Source organism: Enhydra lutris, unplaced genomic scaffold (genome assembly GCF_002288905.1).
Source record: "Enhydra lutris kenyoni isolate GAN:26980312 unplaced genomic scaffold, ASM228890v2 scaffoldscaffold33, whole genome shotgun sequence".
NCBI classification, from domain to species: Eukaryota; Metazoa; Chordata; class Mammalia; order Carnivora; family Mustelidae; genus Enhydra; species Enhydra lutris.
The window spans coordinates 9,392,287-9,409,365 of record NW_019154117.1 but is presented as its reverse complement, the minus strand read 5'-3'; the positions used below and the strand labels follow the sequence as shown (position 1 = coordinate 9,409,365).

The window sequence follows — 17,079 nt, the reverse complement described above, 5'->3', positions numbered from 1 at the left end:
GTTTGTTTCTAGTTTTTTTTCTGACTCGCTTTCTTGCTGCCTCCCTCCTGCCCCTGCCTTTTTAAGATTGATTGATTTATTTTAATTTTTTTTTAAGATTTTGTTTATTTATTTGACAGAGAGAGAGAGAGAGAGAGATCACAAGTAGGCAGAGAGAGAGGAAGGGAAGCAGGCTCCCCGCCCAGCAGGGAGCCCGACGTGGGGCTCGATCCCAGGACCCCGGGATCATGACCTGAGCCGAAGGCAGAGGCTTTAACCCACTGAGCCACCCAGGCGCCCCGATTTATTTATTTTAGAGGGACAGAGTTCATGAGCACGGGAAGGGGCAGAGGGAGAGAGAAAGAGGTTCAAGCAGGCTCCCTACTGAGCACGGAGCCCAACACCCAGAGCTCCGTCCCAGGATCCTGTGATCATGACCTGAGCAGGAATCTAGAGTTGGACGCTTAACTGAGCCACCCAGGCACCCCTCCCTCCCTTTTTTTATACCCAAAGCACTTGGTTTTTTCTGCCTCTGTTGATAACCCAGTGGATAATTTGATTTGGGTGAGGATCTTTATTTTCAAAAATGGAGACAACAGGTGTCCAGGATGCTAGGATAAGAATGACGAAGGAAAACAAATATCCCAGAGTAGTGGTGAGCACCGGTTCCTCAAGTTTTCGTTATGAAAAGCTAACTCCCTTTCCTCATTTCCCCCAAACTAAACTTCTGAAATAATAACAGTGCATCTCTCCATCCTTCCCAGTTATGTACAGAGGTAGTCATCACCTGACACTTCCAGTCAGCAGGATGTAAAAAATAGCATCAGCAAGTTTACAAAATTCGAGGTTCTAATGCAGAAACTTGCCCATTTTATTAGTCCATGCAACCTCATTACAAGTAAACCTGTAAATTTTTTTTTTTAAAGATTTTGTTTATCTGGGAGAGAGCAAGAGTGGAGAGAGAGAGAGAGGGTGCAGAGGGAAAAGGAGAAGCAGACTCCCTGCTGAGCAGGGAGCCCGACTCCGAGCTCAATCCCAAGACCCCAGGATCATGACCTGAGCCAAAGGCAGATGCTTAACCGACTGAGCCACCCAGACACCCCAGAAAACCTATAATTTCAATTGATTTTTTAAAGAACTCGCATAATCACTTTGGAAGACATACACATACTGAAAAGTGAGAAACGATGTGTGATATGTACTTATCCTTGGATTCTCTTATCTCAGAAAATCTTGCATGACTTATAAAGTTGTCTTAATTTAAATATTAATAAATTTAGAAGTCCCCATTTCCAGCTTGTATGGAGCAAGCTACAGCTCGGGCCACCCTGGGGCTGTTTCCCTGTGGCCCTAAGGGGGTGTAGCTCTGTAGCCGCCCCTGCCTTCAGATGAGGCAGGTGTTTCCCAGCTACCACAGTCCTCACCCCCTCCCTGGGGCCTCGCCCTCATCTACTTACCCCCAAAGCCACGCTCCTCTGACCTCTGCTAGGCCTTTGATGATAAGACCCTAATTCCGAGATCTGCTCAGTGGGTTTTCGTTCCACTCTCCACCCTGTCCCTCTTCAGTTCCGTCCCCAGCTCGGTTCAGTGACGCGGATCCCCTCTTTCTGTTGACATGTCTGGGCCTGGTGGGGTGCAGGTGGGACCGCCGCCCTCCCTGACCCGCGCTACCACACGTATGGACGCACGTCCGCAGCCGCCGTGAGTTCGAAGCTGCTGCAGGCCCGGGTGATGAGCAGCAGTAACCCGGACCTCGCGGGGACACACTGCGCGGCCGACGAGGAGGTAAAGCACATCATGACTGCGAAGGTACGGGAGATGCCAGAGCCTGGAGCGTGACACAAGCTTTTTTAGTTTTATTTATTTTATTTTTTTATAGATTTTATTTATTTATTTGACACAGAGAGAGAGAGAGAGAGAGTGCACACAAGCAGGGGGAGAGGCAGAGGGCCACCCAGGCACCCAAGCTTTTTTAGTTTTAGCGAAAACTTAGAGAAACAACACAAAATGGACCACAACCGGGTCCACGGATCTGCTAGTTATGTGTTCTCATGCTTCAGCTGTTGAAGTGATCGAGACCGTTCTGGAAAGAGGCAGAGGCAAGACTGGCATTTGATCTGCTCCGTTAGTCTAAGTGGTTGGGAAGTTTTTAGAGCGCAGCTGATTGAGCCACTTGGGGTCTGTTTTCAAGGTAAACAATGTAGCTTTAACTTTTTTTTTTTTTTTTGATGCCTTAGAACAGTTGTTTTTTATTTCGTTTTATTAATTTTTTAATACCTGCCCTTTACATTCGTTAACATCCATAGATTAATTATATCATATAGTAATTCCCCAGAGCAAAGCTAGGTTTGTTTTTTTTTTTAAAGATTTTATGTATTTATTTGACAGACAGAGATCACAAGTAGGAAGAGAGGCAGGCAGAGAGAGAGAGAGGAGGAAGCAGGCTCCCCGCTGAGCAGAGAGCTAGATGCGGGGCTCGATCCCAGGACGCTGGGATCATGACCTGAGCAGAAGGCAGAGGTTTAACCCACTGAGCCACCCAGGCACCCCGCAAAGCCAGGTTTTATAAACAAAAACAGATCGGAGACGGTTGATGACTTGGGCTATACTGTTTTCCTCCCATGAATTCTTTGCTTTTTCTTGATAAATATTCTTTTTATTTTAAAACAGTTGCAGATTTATGGAATTATTGGGAATAGAGTACAGAAAGCTTGTGTATCCATCATGCCTAGTCTCTCTGTTATTACCATTTTACATTAGAATGGTACATTTGTTCCAATTCATGAACTAATATTGGTCTGTGATCATTATTAACCCAAGTTCATATTTTACTCAGATTTCCTCCATTTTTCCCTCATGTCCTTTTTCAGTTTCCGGATCCCAGCCAAGATACCACATTACATTTTGTAGTCCTGTCTCCTTAGTTTCTGCTTGGTGGTGACAGTTTCATAGACTTCCCTTGTTTTTGATGACCTTGACACTTTTGAGGGGTCCTGATCAGATTTTGGTAGAGTGTGTCTCATTTGAAAATTTATTTCGAGCTTGTGATATAACCACACACTATAAAATTGACGCATCACAAAGCTACCGTGAATTCTTCATCTGAATTTTCTTTCCAGTTATCTGTGGCCCCTGTGACTAAACTTCTAGAGTAATATCATTTCCCCTGAGTATGATAAATCATACTCTCTAGGTTTTGACATAATTTCTCTTACAAAATCCTCCCACTTGAGACGGTATATTGTGAGAAAAAGGAATTTGGAGACCGGGGTTGGGTCAGCACTCTACCACCCCTCAACTGTGTGATCGTGGGCGAGTCCGCTCCTGCTCTGGGACTCTCGTTGCTCGTCTCCGTAGAGTTTCTGAACCCTGGATGGATTTAAGAATCATCTATGGATCCGCTACTGGAGATTCTGACAATCTAGAGTGTGCACGCACCTTACGACATTGTTCCTACGCCGGTGTTTTTGACTTACAGAATCAACCCATGGCTGGGCTGGAGCTGGCTCCTACCAGTTTCTGAGAGCCGGTCACTTAAATTTTCTGGAATTTTCTGAGCCGGTTGTTAGATGCTATTAAAAAATGAAATTATATGAAATACCAAGTTATATTAAGTTTAAAATAATCTAAATGCACTGTGGTATCTTGGACTGTATCTTGAAGCTGAAACTGGACCTCAGTGGAAACCTAGTAAAATCTACATCGGTGGTTTAGTTGCTAGTAAGGAGCCAATGTTAATTTCTTAATTTTGACAAAGGTACCAGAGTGATGTCAGATGTTAACATCAAGAGGAACTGGGGAAAGAAGCCGTGCGAGAACTCTCGATCACCTTTGCAACTTGTCCATAAATCCCAAATTGCTCCGCTTTAGAAAGGCAGTACTCAGACACTATCCCTTCCTTGCTAGTTTGCTACATTTTACTCTTTATCTGTGTTCTTGAGGTTTTTTTGTGTCTCTTGTATCTGTATGGTGGAAATACTCTATAATGATTTGCTGGTGCACATTTCTTCCCAACACTGTGTCCGGTGACATCATCTGAACTTGCAATCTGTCGTGATGAAAGCATTTAAGGTACAGAAATAAATATTGCAAATCAGGTCCTCCCCCCAAGAGCTGTTTGCTAAACGTTTGCCAGCGCACCACAGTACGCCTCATACATAAGGTCCCTGTAAGCAATACCATTTCCCGATTTCCCAGGACACGTGGCCTATTATTCACAGCCTTGATCATTCTGGTTTCCTTTAAGAAAAGTGAAAATACTAAATTTCTATGTGGATGGGGTTAAGAATTATCTAACTATTTTGTAGAAAGGGGAGAGCATTTGTCCACAGTGGTTTTTGACAATTTTTTAAATACAGTGTTTGGGAGCCCAGGAGAGTACCATCCTAGCCCACAGAGAGGCGCTGTTCCCACACTTTGTTTTATGCTCCCCACCTCCCCCCAAAAGTCAGAATATACAAGAGACTTCAGCACCCCTGTCCCTAAGTAGGTTTTTTTTTTTTAAATTAACATATAATGTATTATTTGTTTCAGGGGTACAGGCCTCTGCTTCCCCAGTCTTCTATAATACCAGTGCTCATTGCAACGCTTACCCTGCCCAGGGTCCATCCCCAGCCACCCTATCCCTCCTCTGCCCTCCCCTCCAGCAACCCTCAAATTTGTTTCCTGAGATTAAGTCTCTTAAAGTGTGTCTCCCTCTCCGGTTTCATCTTGTTTCATTTTTCCCTCCCTTCCCTGATGATCCTCTGTCTTCTTTCTCAAATTCCTCCTATCAGCAAGACCATAGGATAATCCTGACTAGGTTTGCAACTATGTGTTGTTCTACACATGAAACCACTAACAGGGATTATGTCAGGAGCAAGTAGAATGCGCTGTGACTTTATATCCTTTGCTTTATTTTGTATTCATTTGTGATCAGTGTTTTACCTTCGTAACCAGAAAAAAACAAAAAAAAGTAAGAAATAGGTTATAAGTGAACATTGAGGGTGTGAGTTCCAGGCCACGGGCTCAGCTTCTAAGGGGACCTCTGTCGACCGTCGGATGAGTCATGGGTTGTGTATTTCAGAATTCAGATCGCAGCTGCAATCGGATGTCCTACTATTGTTCAGCCAATAACGATGTCCCAGGCTCCACCACAGCCCCGAGGCCGGCCAGCAAAAAGGTACTGAGTGTGAGGACAATTTGCTTGTTGTTCTCATTGTGATTGATAACAGACACCATCAGAGGGCTCTTCTGCCTCCTTTCCCCGCCCCCACCGACACACACACACACACACACACACACACACACACACACACACACACTCTTCAGTAGCTCTGTTCCTTGTCATCCATTTTGTTGACCAAGTGATTCCTGTTCCCGAAGGGTGGTCCAACATACCATGCATCCAAAGTCCCTGGAGGGCTCATTAAAACCCATGGCTGGACCCTGCCCTCCGAGTTTCTGATGCCATAGCTCTGAAGCTGGGCCTGAGATTTTGCATTTGTAACAAGTTCCCAGGGGATGCTGGTCCAGCGATCAGTCTGAGAACGCCTGCCTTCGTTTCTTCTTCAGTCGACGGTGGGCTAGGAGCAGTTCATCCTTAGCAAAAGCTAAAGGCAATGACTGGGCCTCATTTATTTCAGTCCTCCATCAGGTGACCTGACAGGCTTTCCTCCAAATTCATTCTAATCTGCTTTACTTAGGAGCTGGGAGACGTTACAAGCTGCTCACCAGAACATCTGATAATAGCAGAATTCTCCAGTCATCGCCACGGCCTGTGTGGTCTGAGGGCCCGGGGGTGTCTCGCTTCAGTTTTTTCTCTGCCAGACACCCGAGGATTGCTCCCTGAGAGCAGTGACTGAAGTTAAGGTCTCGAGAGTCTTTCCAGATCCTTATTAAAATGTAAATATGCTGATTGGAAGGATAATACGGGAAGCCATTTGCAACAGCTGATGCCACAGGGAATGTTTATTAAACATGTCAGGAGGGGAGCGAGCCTCAGCTCAGCTTGCTGTGCACCAAGTGAGGGAAAGATCAGGCATAGGGGGGTCCTGCCAGGGCCTGAGGGTGCAGACTTCTCAGTGATCCCGGCACAGGGCACCCTATGTCTGGGGAAAGGTACAGGGAATTAATTTTTTAAAAAGAGAAAGAAGATTGGGCGAGGTGCTGAAGATATTTCACTTACCCTCAAACTCGACCTTGGGCTTGGCAGGGACTGGTTCCACGAACCATTCAACCTTCTTTGAAAGCCACAGTTTGCCTACAGCCTTGCCTCCTGCAACGAACAGTCACACTTGGCCTTCCTGTTGCCTTGTTTTGAGTTTGTTCTCAATGACTAGAAAATCATTTCATCTCAGAGGGAAGTTTAGACTGCGTTTCTTCACTAGCTCAGCAAAAAGGATTTTAGCTGCTTGGCTCTCCTCTCTACCCTCCCGAGCGAGGTGTTCTTGTAATAATGTTGCCTGGTAAGCAACATAAATTACTTTAAGAAGCAGCTTATCCTCCTCTAATCTCTAAGACTCTGGCAGTCAAACTGACCTATTTCCCAGAGGTTACCTTTGAAGGCGGTGGAGTGAGGCTTTCCTACACGGGGCAAGATCCCCACGTAGCTGACTTACGTCACCAGCACACGCAGACCACCTGCTGGGTTGACAATCCGCCTCCCGCTGCTTCCAGGACGGTGAGCTTCATGGACGGCTCTGGACAAATTTGACGTAGACAAATGCGTTTCTGTGTCTTAAGGTTATAAAGGTTTGACTCAGCTGGTAGAAGGTCTGCGAACCTTCTGACATGCTGAAACACTTTAGCATTTTGGATTCATCACCGTTAAACGGCTGAAGCTCAAAAAGTTAGAACACCCAGAGATCTGCACGTAGAGTTTCCATTTGTGTCCTTTTAGCACGGCTTAGTAACTCTCCAATTATAATGTGCATAAGACAGTGAAATGAGCTGCAGACACGCTGTACAGGGCAGACACCATCAAGGCGTATCAAGGACGGTCTTTCTGTCATCAGTTTTTGTTGTAGGGGTTGAGTTTGAAACTTAACTGCTGTATATACCTGTAGCTTAGGGTGTGGTATGAGGATGTTCAAATAGTTTTAGTTCTTTTACCCACAGAACAATAAATAAATTAGTTCATCTATATTTATTCTAGGTTTTACGGTCAGCGGATTAATGAAATCCACAAACACCCAGGCATCATTTTTGCCTTTAGTTAAGGCGATCACCCATCCCTGTTTGCCCAGAACCAAAGGCTCGCTGGGATGCAGGACTTTTCTGTTTTCAGAATGAGACAGTCCCAGGCAAATGGAGAGGAGCTGGTGGCCCTACCTTCAGTCTTGAGCTTCTTCCCCAACAAAGCTGTTGTCAAGAGTATACGTAGCCAGATAAACCAGGGAACGGGAAATGTACCAAAGATGCAAAAGTCACCACCTGCTATGTGTGCTCTCAAGCAGTTGGATAACTTGAAGGGAAGTGTAGGCGTAAAGCAAAGCTGAGGAAGCTTCCAGGATCTGACCCTGGGACAGAGGGGGTTGAGAAGTTGGGAATTCAGGCTGCTACCACTGTAATGGAAAGGATCTGCCCATCAGCCCATCATGTTCCCCGCGGCACTACAGTGGGATTAAAAAACCAAGAACTGTCCTATCCGGGAGGCAGTTTGGAAATCGCCGTGACATCGATTCTCTAACGGAGGTCCCTGCACCAATGGCGTCACCAGCACCTGGGAACTCGCTAGAAATGTGAATTCTTAGGCTCTGCCCGAGATCTTCCAAATCCAAATCCGAACCTCTGAGGGCAGACCCAGCAGTCTGAGTGTCTTCACAGTCCCCCTAGGGGATCCGGATGCACTGTCCGTTTTGACCACCATTGCTACCACATTACTACCACATTGAAACCACTAGATTTCACAGACAAGAAAGTGGAGGGCTGAGAGAGGAATGGCTTCCAGGGGTCACACAGAGGGTTTGCAGCAGGGCCTGGGGGAAAGGAAGAGGCCCAATTCTGACTGCTTCCCCAGAATGCAGAGTCTCTCCCAGGTTGAGGCCATCCCTTCAGACCAACTCTCTTACCTGATGCTGCCACCGACCTTCTCCCACCCATTTGGAAGGTCCTACCCCTCAGTTAACCTCTGGTATTGACTTTGCCATCCACCTGGGGTCTGGGACAGGGGGGATGCCCATGTCAGGAACCAACCGTTGGTACAAAACAGAGGGCATGAGGGTGTAGATAGCCCCTGCCTTCTCGGACTGGTTTTTGTCCTTGTCGCCCAGCATTTCCACGAAGAGCTCGCCCTACAGATGGTGGTCAGCACCGGGATGGTGAGAGAAACCGTCTTCAAGTACGCCTGGTTCTTCTTCGAGCTTCTGGTGAGGTTCATGCCCGTTTCTGTCTGCGCTCAGCAAGGCACGAGGCCCATGGCCCAAAGGCCGCGAAGTTGCCCTCCCTTCCCCCACCCCTTAGGAACTGACGTTTTATCTGCAGAGTTGCTCCCGCTAAGAACCTGGGATTGTTCCTTAAAACCCAGCTCTGCCTCACTCCTCTGCCAGATTCCACTTGCTCTTGTGGCTGCTGCCTTGAAAACACCTCGCGCCCGTCGCTTCTCCTTATCTTGCCCACTCCCCACCTGGCCGGCCTGCCATCCTCTCTTGGAGGCTTCTCGAAATCACTTCCTCTTTTGCCCACCTGCCTTTCTTTTTGTTCCGGCCCATCCGTTCTCCCCGGGCTGCCAATTCTCACCACAGGTCATGCCGGTCTCCTTTGGAAAACCGTCCATGATTTCCGGTGTACTGGAAATCACAAATTTTATCATGGCCTGCAAAGCCTTTGCAGAGCGGTGGGGAAGAGCATAACTGGGATTTAGAGAAAGTTGAGGCAGAGCGGAGGGTCCCCCCTGATAGGAGCCAGAGTCCTACAGAATGTCGTCCCTGCCAGAAGCCTGCCGCGGCCCAGATGAGGGCAGTGGAGTGGACATCAACCTCTACCTCATCTACGTCTATCCTCTCCCTCACTCATTCCCGGCCGGTGCCTCCCTTGGTCAACTTCAAGCGGAAGCCCAAGGGCAAGGAGGCCTGAGAGGTGTCGTCCATAGAGATCAGCTTCCCAAGGGCCAGAGATTGACACAAAACACCATTTTTAAACACAAAACACCCAAAATTGGATCTCAGCACCGGGGCAGAGGCAGATGGAAAGTCTTAGCCCCAGCCAGAAGTTTGCGCAGGAAACCTACCCCAGACTCAGACACGGTGCACGGTTCTCTATGCATTGTTTGTGCATTTGCCTTACGGATGCTCAGGAAGTTATTTAAAAACAAAAATAGGGTTTTTTCCCCCCAAGAAGCCTGACAAGAAAGAAGAGACACCCTCCTTAGACTCAGCCAACAACCTGGGCCCTTTAACACCCTTTAGTTGTACTAATGCCCGAGCGCTGATGGACAGCTACTTGGCCTCAGAGCTGTTGGACACAGGCCTCAGGCCAGTTTCACACTCGCTAATGAATAAATGCTTGTGCTTCTAGAAAGTGCTGAGGCAGACGTTGGGGACCCACAGGTAAATACGTGACCTAGTTTACTCAGAACATGAAGTTTTTCACCAAGGGGTTCTTAAGAGGTACCCCTGCTGTGACGGGTCACAGAGGCCAGTAGGGGGGAAAGAATTTTCCTGCCTCACCCCACCTACAAATAGTAGACCAAGGATCCACAGTATTTATTTCTACTGGATATTCTTCTCTGAAGAGCCGAAGGACACGTAGCTGGCAAGTGACTTTAGAGTCTGGAAAGAGGCCATCAGTTGGAAGTACGGGGTTGTGAGAATTATTTCTTTGGCTGTAGGATGGCCAAGCTCAGCAGGAAGGAGCCGGATAAAACAGTGAGTTCTAGAAGTCTGGTGCTAGGGCGAGTTCGCCAGAAGAAAAATCAGGATGGGGACAGCTCGAAACAAAGAGGCCTTGTCTTCTGTAGGTCCTTTGATAGGAACCTAGCGAGAGAGACACGTTTGTCAGACAAAACTGGAGCCCAGTCCCCATCCCTCCTCCTAATACTCCCTCCCACCAAGTATGTGAGACTCTGTGAGATACAAACTCCTCTGTGTGTCCGGAACCAGGCAGGACCCTACACAGTGAAGAGAATCCATTGGTCCTTTCACTGGGCTTAGGATCTTACATTCTTGGGTCTCCTCCGAGCTGGCCATGGTATCATCTGAAAACATAAAACACATAAAGCCTGTCTGTTATCCTCTTCTTGTTTTACCTTCTCTTTGTTTTTTATCTCTGCTTGTCTCAATGCTAATGAAAATTGTTGGCCCTGGATTCTTGGAACCAGAAATCTGCTGGTCGTGCATGGAAGTTCTCCCATCTAGTGACTTCAGCTCTCATCATAGGAGTGGAGAGCATTTTTTCCATTTAACTGGCTTTGTCCCCTCTTCTAGCCTTGGCCTAGGGGGTCATCTTCAGGCAAAAGTGGGCAGTTAACTCCTAAGGCCATTTCTTTTTGCCGTGACTCTCTGACTAGCCTAGGGACATTCATGAACATGGCCTCAGACATTAGGCATCCAAGGGTAAGAACTCCCAGTCTTGCCCATCAGAGTGTTCCTGAGGAGACATGACCTCAGATGGTGTCAAAGGGGCTTGTATTACCCACAGATCTCCTGGCTTCAAGAAGGTGTCCAAAATCAAAACATGATCTTGATTTTAAATGTGCTATATTATTGTATATTGTATATTGTATATTTTTAATACATTTCCTTTAAATAAATAAATAGATACTTTAAGTGGATACATAAAGCAAGGTAGTCTTATTGAATTCAAAACATAACTTCTCCTAGAGACAATGTTGCAAATAGTGGTTAAGTTTCCAGGTAGCTTAACAAAGAATTGTTTTGGAAAACTGTGCTCCCTGTTTCAACTTGAAACTCAAGAGAAGTATTTGTCCCCTCTTCTCCTTATTGTGGTTTTGGGGACAGAAGTGACTTCAGTTCACATGAACAACAGTACCATAAACAGTTCCTTCTGTGTCACATGTTGGTGCCATCACCAAGCAGGGCCCGGAAGGGGACAGGATCCCCATCTAGCTCCGCCTTCCCATGGGCGGTTGAGGGAAGGGGAGTCTTCCTACACTTTAGCTAAAGAATGAAGCTCCCCGGCTTTGTGAGCAGCAAGAAGGAAGCCCCCTGACTTGGGGTCAAGAGGAGGACATCCTTCCCAACTCCTGCCACTATGGTAACCCTCTGTGTCACAAGAGCATTTCTTGTCCAGAGTCTTCTTGGGCAACCACCTGGGCAGATAAAGCATTAGGAAGTCCATAGTTCATGAGCTTTCCTTCACATCTTTGCCCCTTCTCCCCGCTGTACCAGCAGCTCACCAATTTCTGTGTTTCCCCCGCCACCTCTGTAGGTGAAAAGCATGGCGCAGTACGTGCATAACATGGACAAACAGGACAATTTTCGGAGGACTCGTTTTTCTGACCGGTTCAAAGATGACATAACTACTATTGTTAATGTGGTCACCTCAGAGACGGCAGCCCTTTTAGTGAAACCTCAGAAGGTAACGGGGCCTTTATTTATTTTCTAAATCTTTGCCCTTGCGCGTCTGTTATTTCTGTAAGCGGAGAAAAAGAAGCATCCTCTTAAGACAGTGATTTAAATATCAGCAAATAAACATGACACCTAAGTGTGGTTATTACACCGGCTGGGGTGGGGCTGGGGGATTGTCCATGCAGATCCCAGAGGGAATGTTCTGGTTCTTAGAAAATCCATCTTGAAGTGTTACGTATGAGGTCATGGGTGTGATTTTTGCAGCCTAATCTAAGGGTCAATGACTCTGGACAAAAAAAAAAAAAAACCAATTGTTATATACAGAGAGAGCAGGATAATATGATGTAGTAATAATAGTAATAGTATAATAATAATAATAGTCGTAGATAATATGTTGATAATATAATAACATGATGTAGCCGAATATGAAATATTATAAATCGGGTCAAAGGACGCATAGGAGTTCTTTACATTCTTCTTGCACCTTTTCTGTCTTTGAAATTATGTCACAATAGGAAGTTGCAAAGTGAATAAAATGAAGTAGAACCATTTTAGAAGGTGACTGTAAAATATGAGGCGGCAGTGGTCATTATTAACACCTTTATTGTTATTAAGAATGTTGAGTACCCAATGCTCAGGAGATTTCCGTGTGGTTATTTCTCGTGGCGAAACGTCTCAGGGCAGCAGGGCTGTCTGCATTTTGGCAGGCGTGGAAAAGGAGGTGCAGGGAGGTTGATAGAGTTTCCAAAATCCACGTGGCTAGCAGCAAAGCCAGGACTGAAGAAGACTCCAAGCCCAGAATATTCAGACAGTTACGTAAGCTGCCCGGGAGTGGTCCCTCCACGGGACCCTGGGGCAGGCAGACTTGCTGCAGAGATACGGTGGAAACTTCTCTGTCAGGTCCCTCTCCATCCCAGGGGCTGTGTAGCTTGGCCTGAATTTGCAAACAGCCCATCAGAACAAAAGGACAATATTCTGAAATCGTATTTTCAATAGAGGCAGAGAAAAATGATTTATCCTTCTGAGAATGAAGGACATAAACATGGAAAAGGGACTCCCCAGGGGCTCTGAAGTTCTGTAGAAAACTGCAGTCATTGCTGTCGGTGCAAGAATTTGCTCTAGCGTGTGAGACTCTGACCTTTCCTGGGCGGGAACACTGCCTCAGTGGAGGGGAAAGAACTCCTTTCGTAAAAACCAGTTCTTGTATCCTGATGAGATTTTCTCAACTATAAAGCATCTGTCTCATTGAAGATAGCGGGTGCATTTCACCTAAGTTTTGCCAAAGCAATAGTTACCAGAATCAAACAAGTTCCGGTAGAAGCGTGTGAAAAAATATGAGACTGCCATTAAAAACAGGTTTTGAAGAAATGCTAAACGTGCGGGAAGGTGTCCTTAGTATAATGCTGAATGAAAAGATGCGAGGCCCAACATCGTGTACGTGGAACGAGCCTAATTCTGTACATGTCAATATGCATGTAGGGGAAAAAAGACAGAAAAAAGGTACCTAAATACTAACCGTAAATGAAGAAATGTTTGATTCAACCTCACACGCATGGCACCTGCTAAGGGCTGACTGGAATTTGCAGGGTCACCAGCTTCATCCCGTGTCTCCCCCAGGGACAGTGGCCAAAATAATAGTGAATCTTTCCCACCACGGACCTGGTTGTTTGTGATCAGGGTTTCCCGCAAAATGACTCAGGTGTTGGTTGGTTTGGGTTTTTTTTTTTAGTTGTTGTTGTTGTTTTTATTTATATATTTATTTATGGTTTGTTTTTAAGGAAAATGAACAGGCAGAAAAGATGAACATCAGCCTGGCGTTCTTTCTGTATGACCTTCTCTCACTCATGGATCGAGGCTTCGTGTTTAACCTCATCAAACATTACTGTAACCAGGTGAGCGTCCCACAGACGTAGCTGTGTTGTCCCTGGTTCCTTTTCTTCCAAAGTCATCCTCATTGCCAAGTTAGCTTAACTCCTGTATGTTCTGGGTTTCATGATCATTTTATGTCATTTGTCTTCTGCCGTAGACATCCCTAGAACACACTGGGCCGCAGGGATTCCTGGAGAATTTGCCAACCCAGCACAGAAGGGTCAACAAGTGAAATGTGGGAGAACTGGGAGGTGTTAGTGCTCTGATTGTCTTCACTGGAGCAGTTAATAGAAATCACGTGATGGTCACATTCGGTCTCAGACCAGGTCTAGAATTCAATGTATGAGGTCTCTTTTCACATATTAGGGCCATTAATTAAAATGTGCTTGTGGATTTGGACTTTAAAGAACACTGATAAAATCAGCCAAATAGACCAAACCTCACTGAGCACAAAGCAGATATTTACAATCCGAGAGCGTCTTAGCAATGCCCACATCTCAGATTTTAAAGTAGAATTCTTCTGTTGTTCGCCATTCCCCTTAAATTGCCCCAACAGTAGTCACATAAATAGTGGTTGGCTGGTGTGGTTGCTTCTTTCCTTCCTTATTCCTGCTCTAGCCACCCCCTCCCCCACTGTCACTGCCATGTCACCACAACCCACCAGCACCGTCACCACCTCCGACTCCCACTGTCAACCCCCAACTCCCTGAACTGTCACCAGCCCTGTCACCATGGCTGGGTTCTTCCTGCAAACCAGGTACTGGGCGGAATGTTTTCTAGAAATAGTATCTTTAATCCCCCAAGGTATCTTCTACCTTTTGCAGATGATAAAGTCAAGGTTTAGAAGAGTCATGTAAATTTCCCCAGGTTGGGAAGAGCCACGTCTACTTAACTGTAATTACCCTCTCCCATCAGGCCTGGTTCTCCGTGGTTAATCTCTTGGTGACCCTAAGTAATTCATTCAAATTCTCTGGGTCTCATTTCCTCATTTGTAATAGAAAAGGTTCTCCCCATTCCTCCCCACAAAAGACCATGACTTTTCCAAAGGAACTACTGATAAGGAAACCGACCTGTAAAAGGAGAATCCTAGGGAAACCTCGGGATTCCCAAAACACCAACATCTTGAGGGCCCCGACCTTCTGACCCAGTGTGGGTCTTCTGTTTTGGATTCCACAGAATGGAGGGATGGAAGACGATGCCTTTCCTCTGTGCCCTCCGTCTTAGCTATTGAGAACTGTAGGTCATCAGATGGATTGCAAATATAAGTGTATATGTTTTTCAAAACAGGTCATTGGGGGCGCCAGGGTGGCTCAGTGGGTTAAAGCCTCTGCCTTCGGCTCGGGTCGTGATCCCAGGGTCCTGGGATCGAGCCCCGCGTCGGGCTCTCTGCTCTGCAGGAAGCCTGCTTCCTCCCTTCTCTCTCTCTGCCTGCCTCTCTGCCTACTTGTGATGTCTCTCTCTCTCTGTCAAATAAATAAAATTAAAAAAAAAAAATTAAAAAAAAAAAAACAGGTCATTGGATGAATTACAAATATAAATTAATCCGTTTTTCAAAACTTAAAGTTGGATATAGAGAAAGGAGATACTGAACATCACGGTAGGAGAGCCGCTTTTAAGAAAAATTGAATCATGACACTTATTAAACAGTAAGGCAGACTTTTATTCAGGACCATCGAGATAAGTGTGGGGACCGTTGCAATGGGATTTCACCCTACCGGACACTGGACTACAAAGACAAGGAAAAGTGGGAACTTGGACCCAGGGAACAGGGTGGGAGGATTCGTGGATAAAAAATTCGTAAGCAGAAGCCTCAGAAGTGAGGAGGATTCTGGCTGAACCACCCTAAGAGGATTCTTGGTGAAAGCAGACCAGGGTGACCAGAAACCATCTGGGGGCTGGTGAGGGATGAGGGATGGGGGATCGGTCAGACGTTGAGGCTGGGGGGTCGGGGGGACTTCGGCTAAACTGACGAAGTAGGATCCTTGCTAAAATCGAGCTCTCGGGCATGTGCCCAAGGGTGGGCCTATTTGGAAAACAACTCAGAGTTGTCTGGCTCGCGTTTAGTGAAGGAGAGACTCTACCACATATGGACACTTTTCATCACCGAAAAACCAACAAGGTATCCAGAGGAGAGGCTGGCTGTCCTGCCCAGGCCCTTCATACTTTCTGTCTTGCTTTCCTTTCTTCTCTCTTTCTCTCTGTCCGTTTTCAATCTTCTCCTTTTCTTCTACGTTAGGGTTGCTTCTCATTTCCCCTCTCTTTCTTCCTCTTTTGTGTCTCAGCCTCCAGAGAGCCTCAGACTTGGAATCTGGAGACCTGTGTTCTAATTCCCGTGATGCCGTTCTACGCTTCTGTGATTTGGGCAGCCTTACGTTGGCCTCCGTAGCTCCCTCATCTGCCAAAAGCCAGAGTTGAGGGGCCCCTGGGTGGCTCAGCGGGTTACGCATCTGCCTTTGGCTCAGGTCATGCTCTTGGAGTCCTGGGATCGAGCCCCGCATCGGGCTCCCTGCTCGGCAGGGAGTCTGCTTCTCCCTTGACCGTCCCCCCTCTCTTGTTCTCTTTCTCTCTCAAGTAAATAAATAAAATCTTTAAAAAAAACAAAAAGCCAAAATTGGGTTAGATTTGTTCAGGCTTTTTCGTTTTGATTCTGTGCTCTGTTTGCCAGTGACGTCTGTGGGTACTGCTGGCATAAATCGCGTAGTACTCAGACCTGCAGTGATCAGTGCCTGGAGTTAAGGGCGATTGAGCCCAGCTGTGTAGGTGGACTATGAGCATCCTTCCTGAGGCAAGTTATATTCTTCCAAAGTCCTCTGATTTTATCATTTTGCGTACCATCACCCGAACATTCTGTCATGTTTTCTGCCATTCATAGACCATGTGACCATGGGTATGATCTCAGCCTTTTTTAAATAGTCACTAACAATACACAGATCTAAGCTTTTCAGTTGCTTGAGGTCCTCTTCAGCCTACCCCTAAGGGAACACCCATCCCTTGGGGAGTGCCACCATGGGTCCTGACCTTGGGGGAGGATGTTTCCAGAACTGTATCTTATTCTCTTCTCAACATCACCAAAAATATTTTTGAAATTTCCATCTTTAATGAAGTCTCAAGGGACCTATTAAAGATACCTATACTGTGACCTTCTTTCAAGGACAAATATCTTACACTTTCATGTTCTGACTGGTTTGACCAAGCAGCTCCTGGTGAGGGACTATTTGGTGAGGGGCATGTGATCCAGTTCTCATCAGTTGAGTTTGCTGGTGGCTCCACTGGTCCAAAGTCAGCCAGCAAGACACACTGACAAAGAGCATAGGTTCTGGTAACTTTGTTGCACAAAAGCCACATTTTATTTTTTATGTAACACATAACGGTATTCATTTGTTTCAAGTAAAAGTCTAACTACAGACTCACCAATCTTATAGGCAAAGTGACCCACAGTACAACGGCTTCTTCTAAGATGGCTGAAAATATGTTGCTTATTTCGATTATGTCATTTATAAAACCACTCTCAGAGTCCACAGAGAGGAGGCATGTCTGTTCACAAGGATGAGAAGCTTGGTTTCCCTTGCTGGGGCGCGAGGTTGCTGATGATGAACTGAGAGGCTCACGGTCCCATATGGCCCCCCTTTCCCTGCTTTGCCTTAAAAGAAGCTGCCTTCAGAGTCTGGGTCTTCGGTTGTCACCTCACCTGAGGGAAACAAATGTTCTCTTCCATTTTGTCACT

The 17,079-nt window shown here is 46.3% G+C and overlaps 1 protein-coding gene across 3 annotated transcripts in view; it reads left to right on the top strand.

Annotated features, from left to right (window-relative positions):
- LOC111153567 (dedicator of cytokinesis 8) overlaps positions 1-17,079 on the top strand; it is a 178,860-nt gene that overhangs the window by 107,968 nt on the left and 53,813 nt on the right. For all 3 annotated transcript variants that reach the window (XM_022512673.1, XM_022512674.1, XM_022512675.1), the window contains 5 exons: positions 1,619-1,788; positions 5,045-5,140; positions 8,232-8,327; positions 11,347-11,496; positions 13,265-13,378. In XM_022512673.1, the coding sequence (XP_022368381.1) occupies positions 1,619-1,788; positions 5,045-5,140; positions 8,232-8,327; positions 11,347-11,496; positions 13,265-13,378 (626 nt within the window). The remainder of the gene's footprint in view (positions 1-1,618; positions 1,789-5,044; positions 5,141-8,231; positions 8,328-11,346; positions 11,497-13,264; positions 13,379-17,079) is intronic.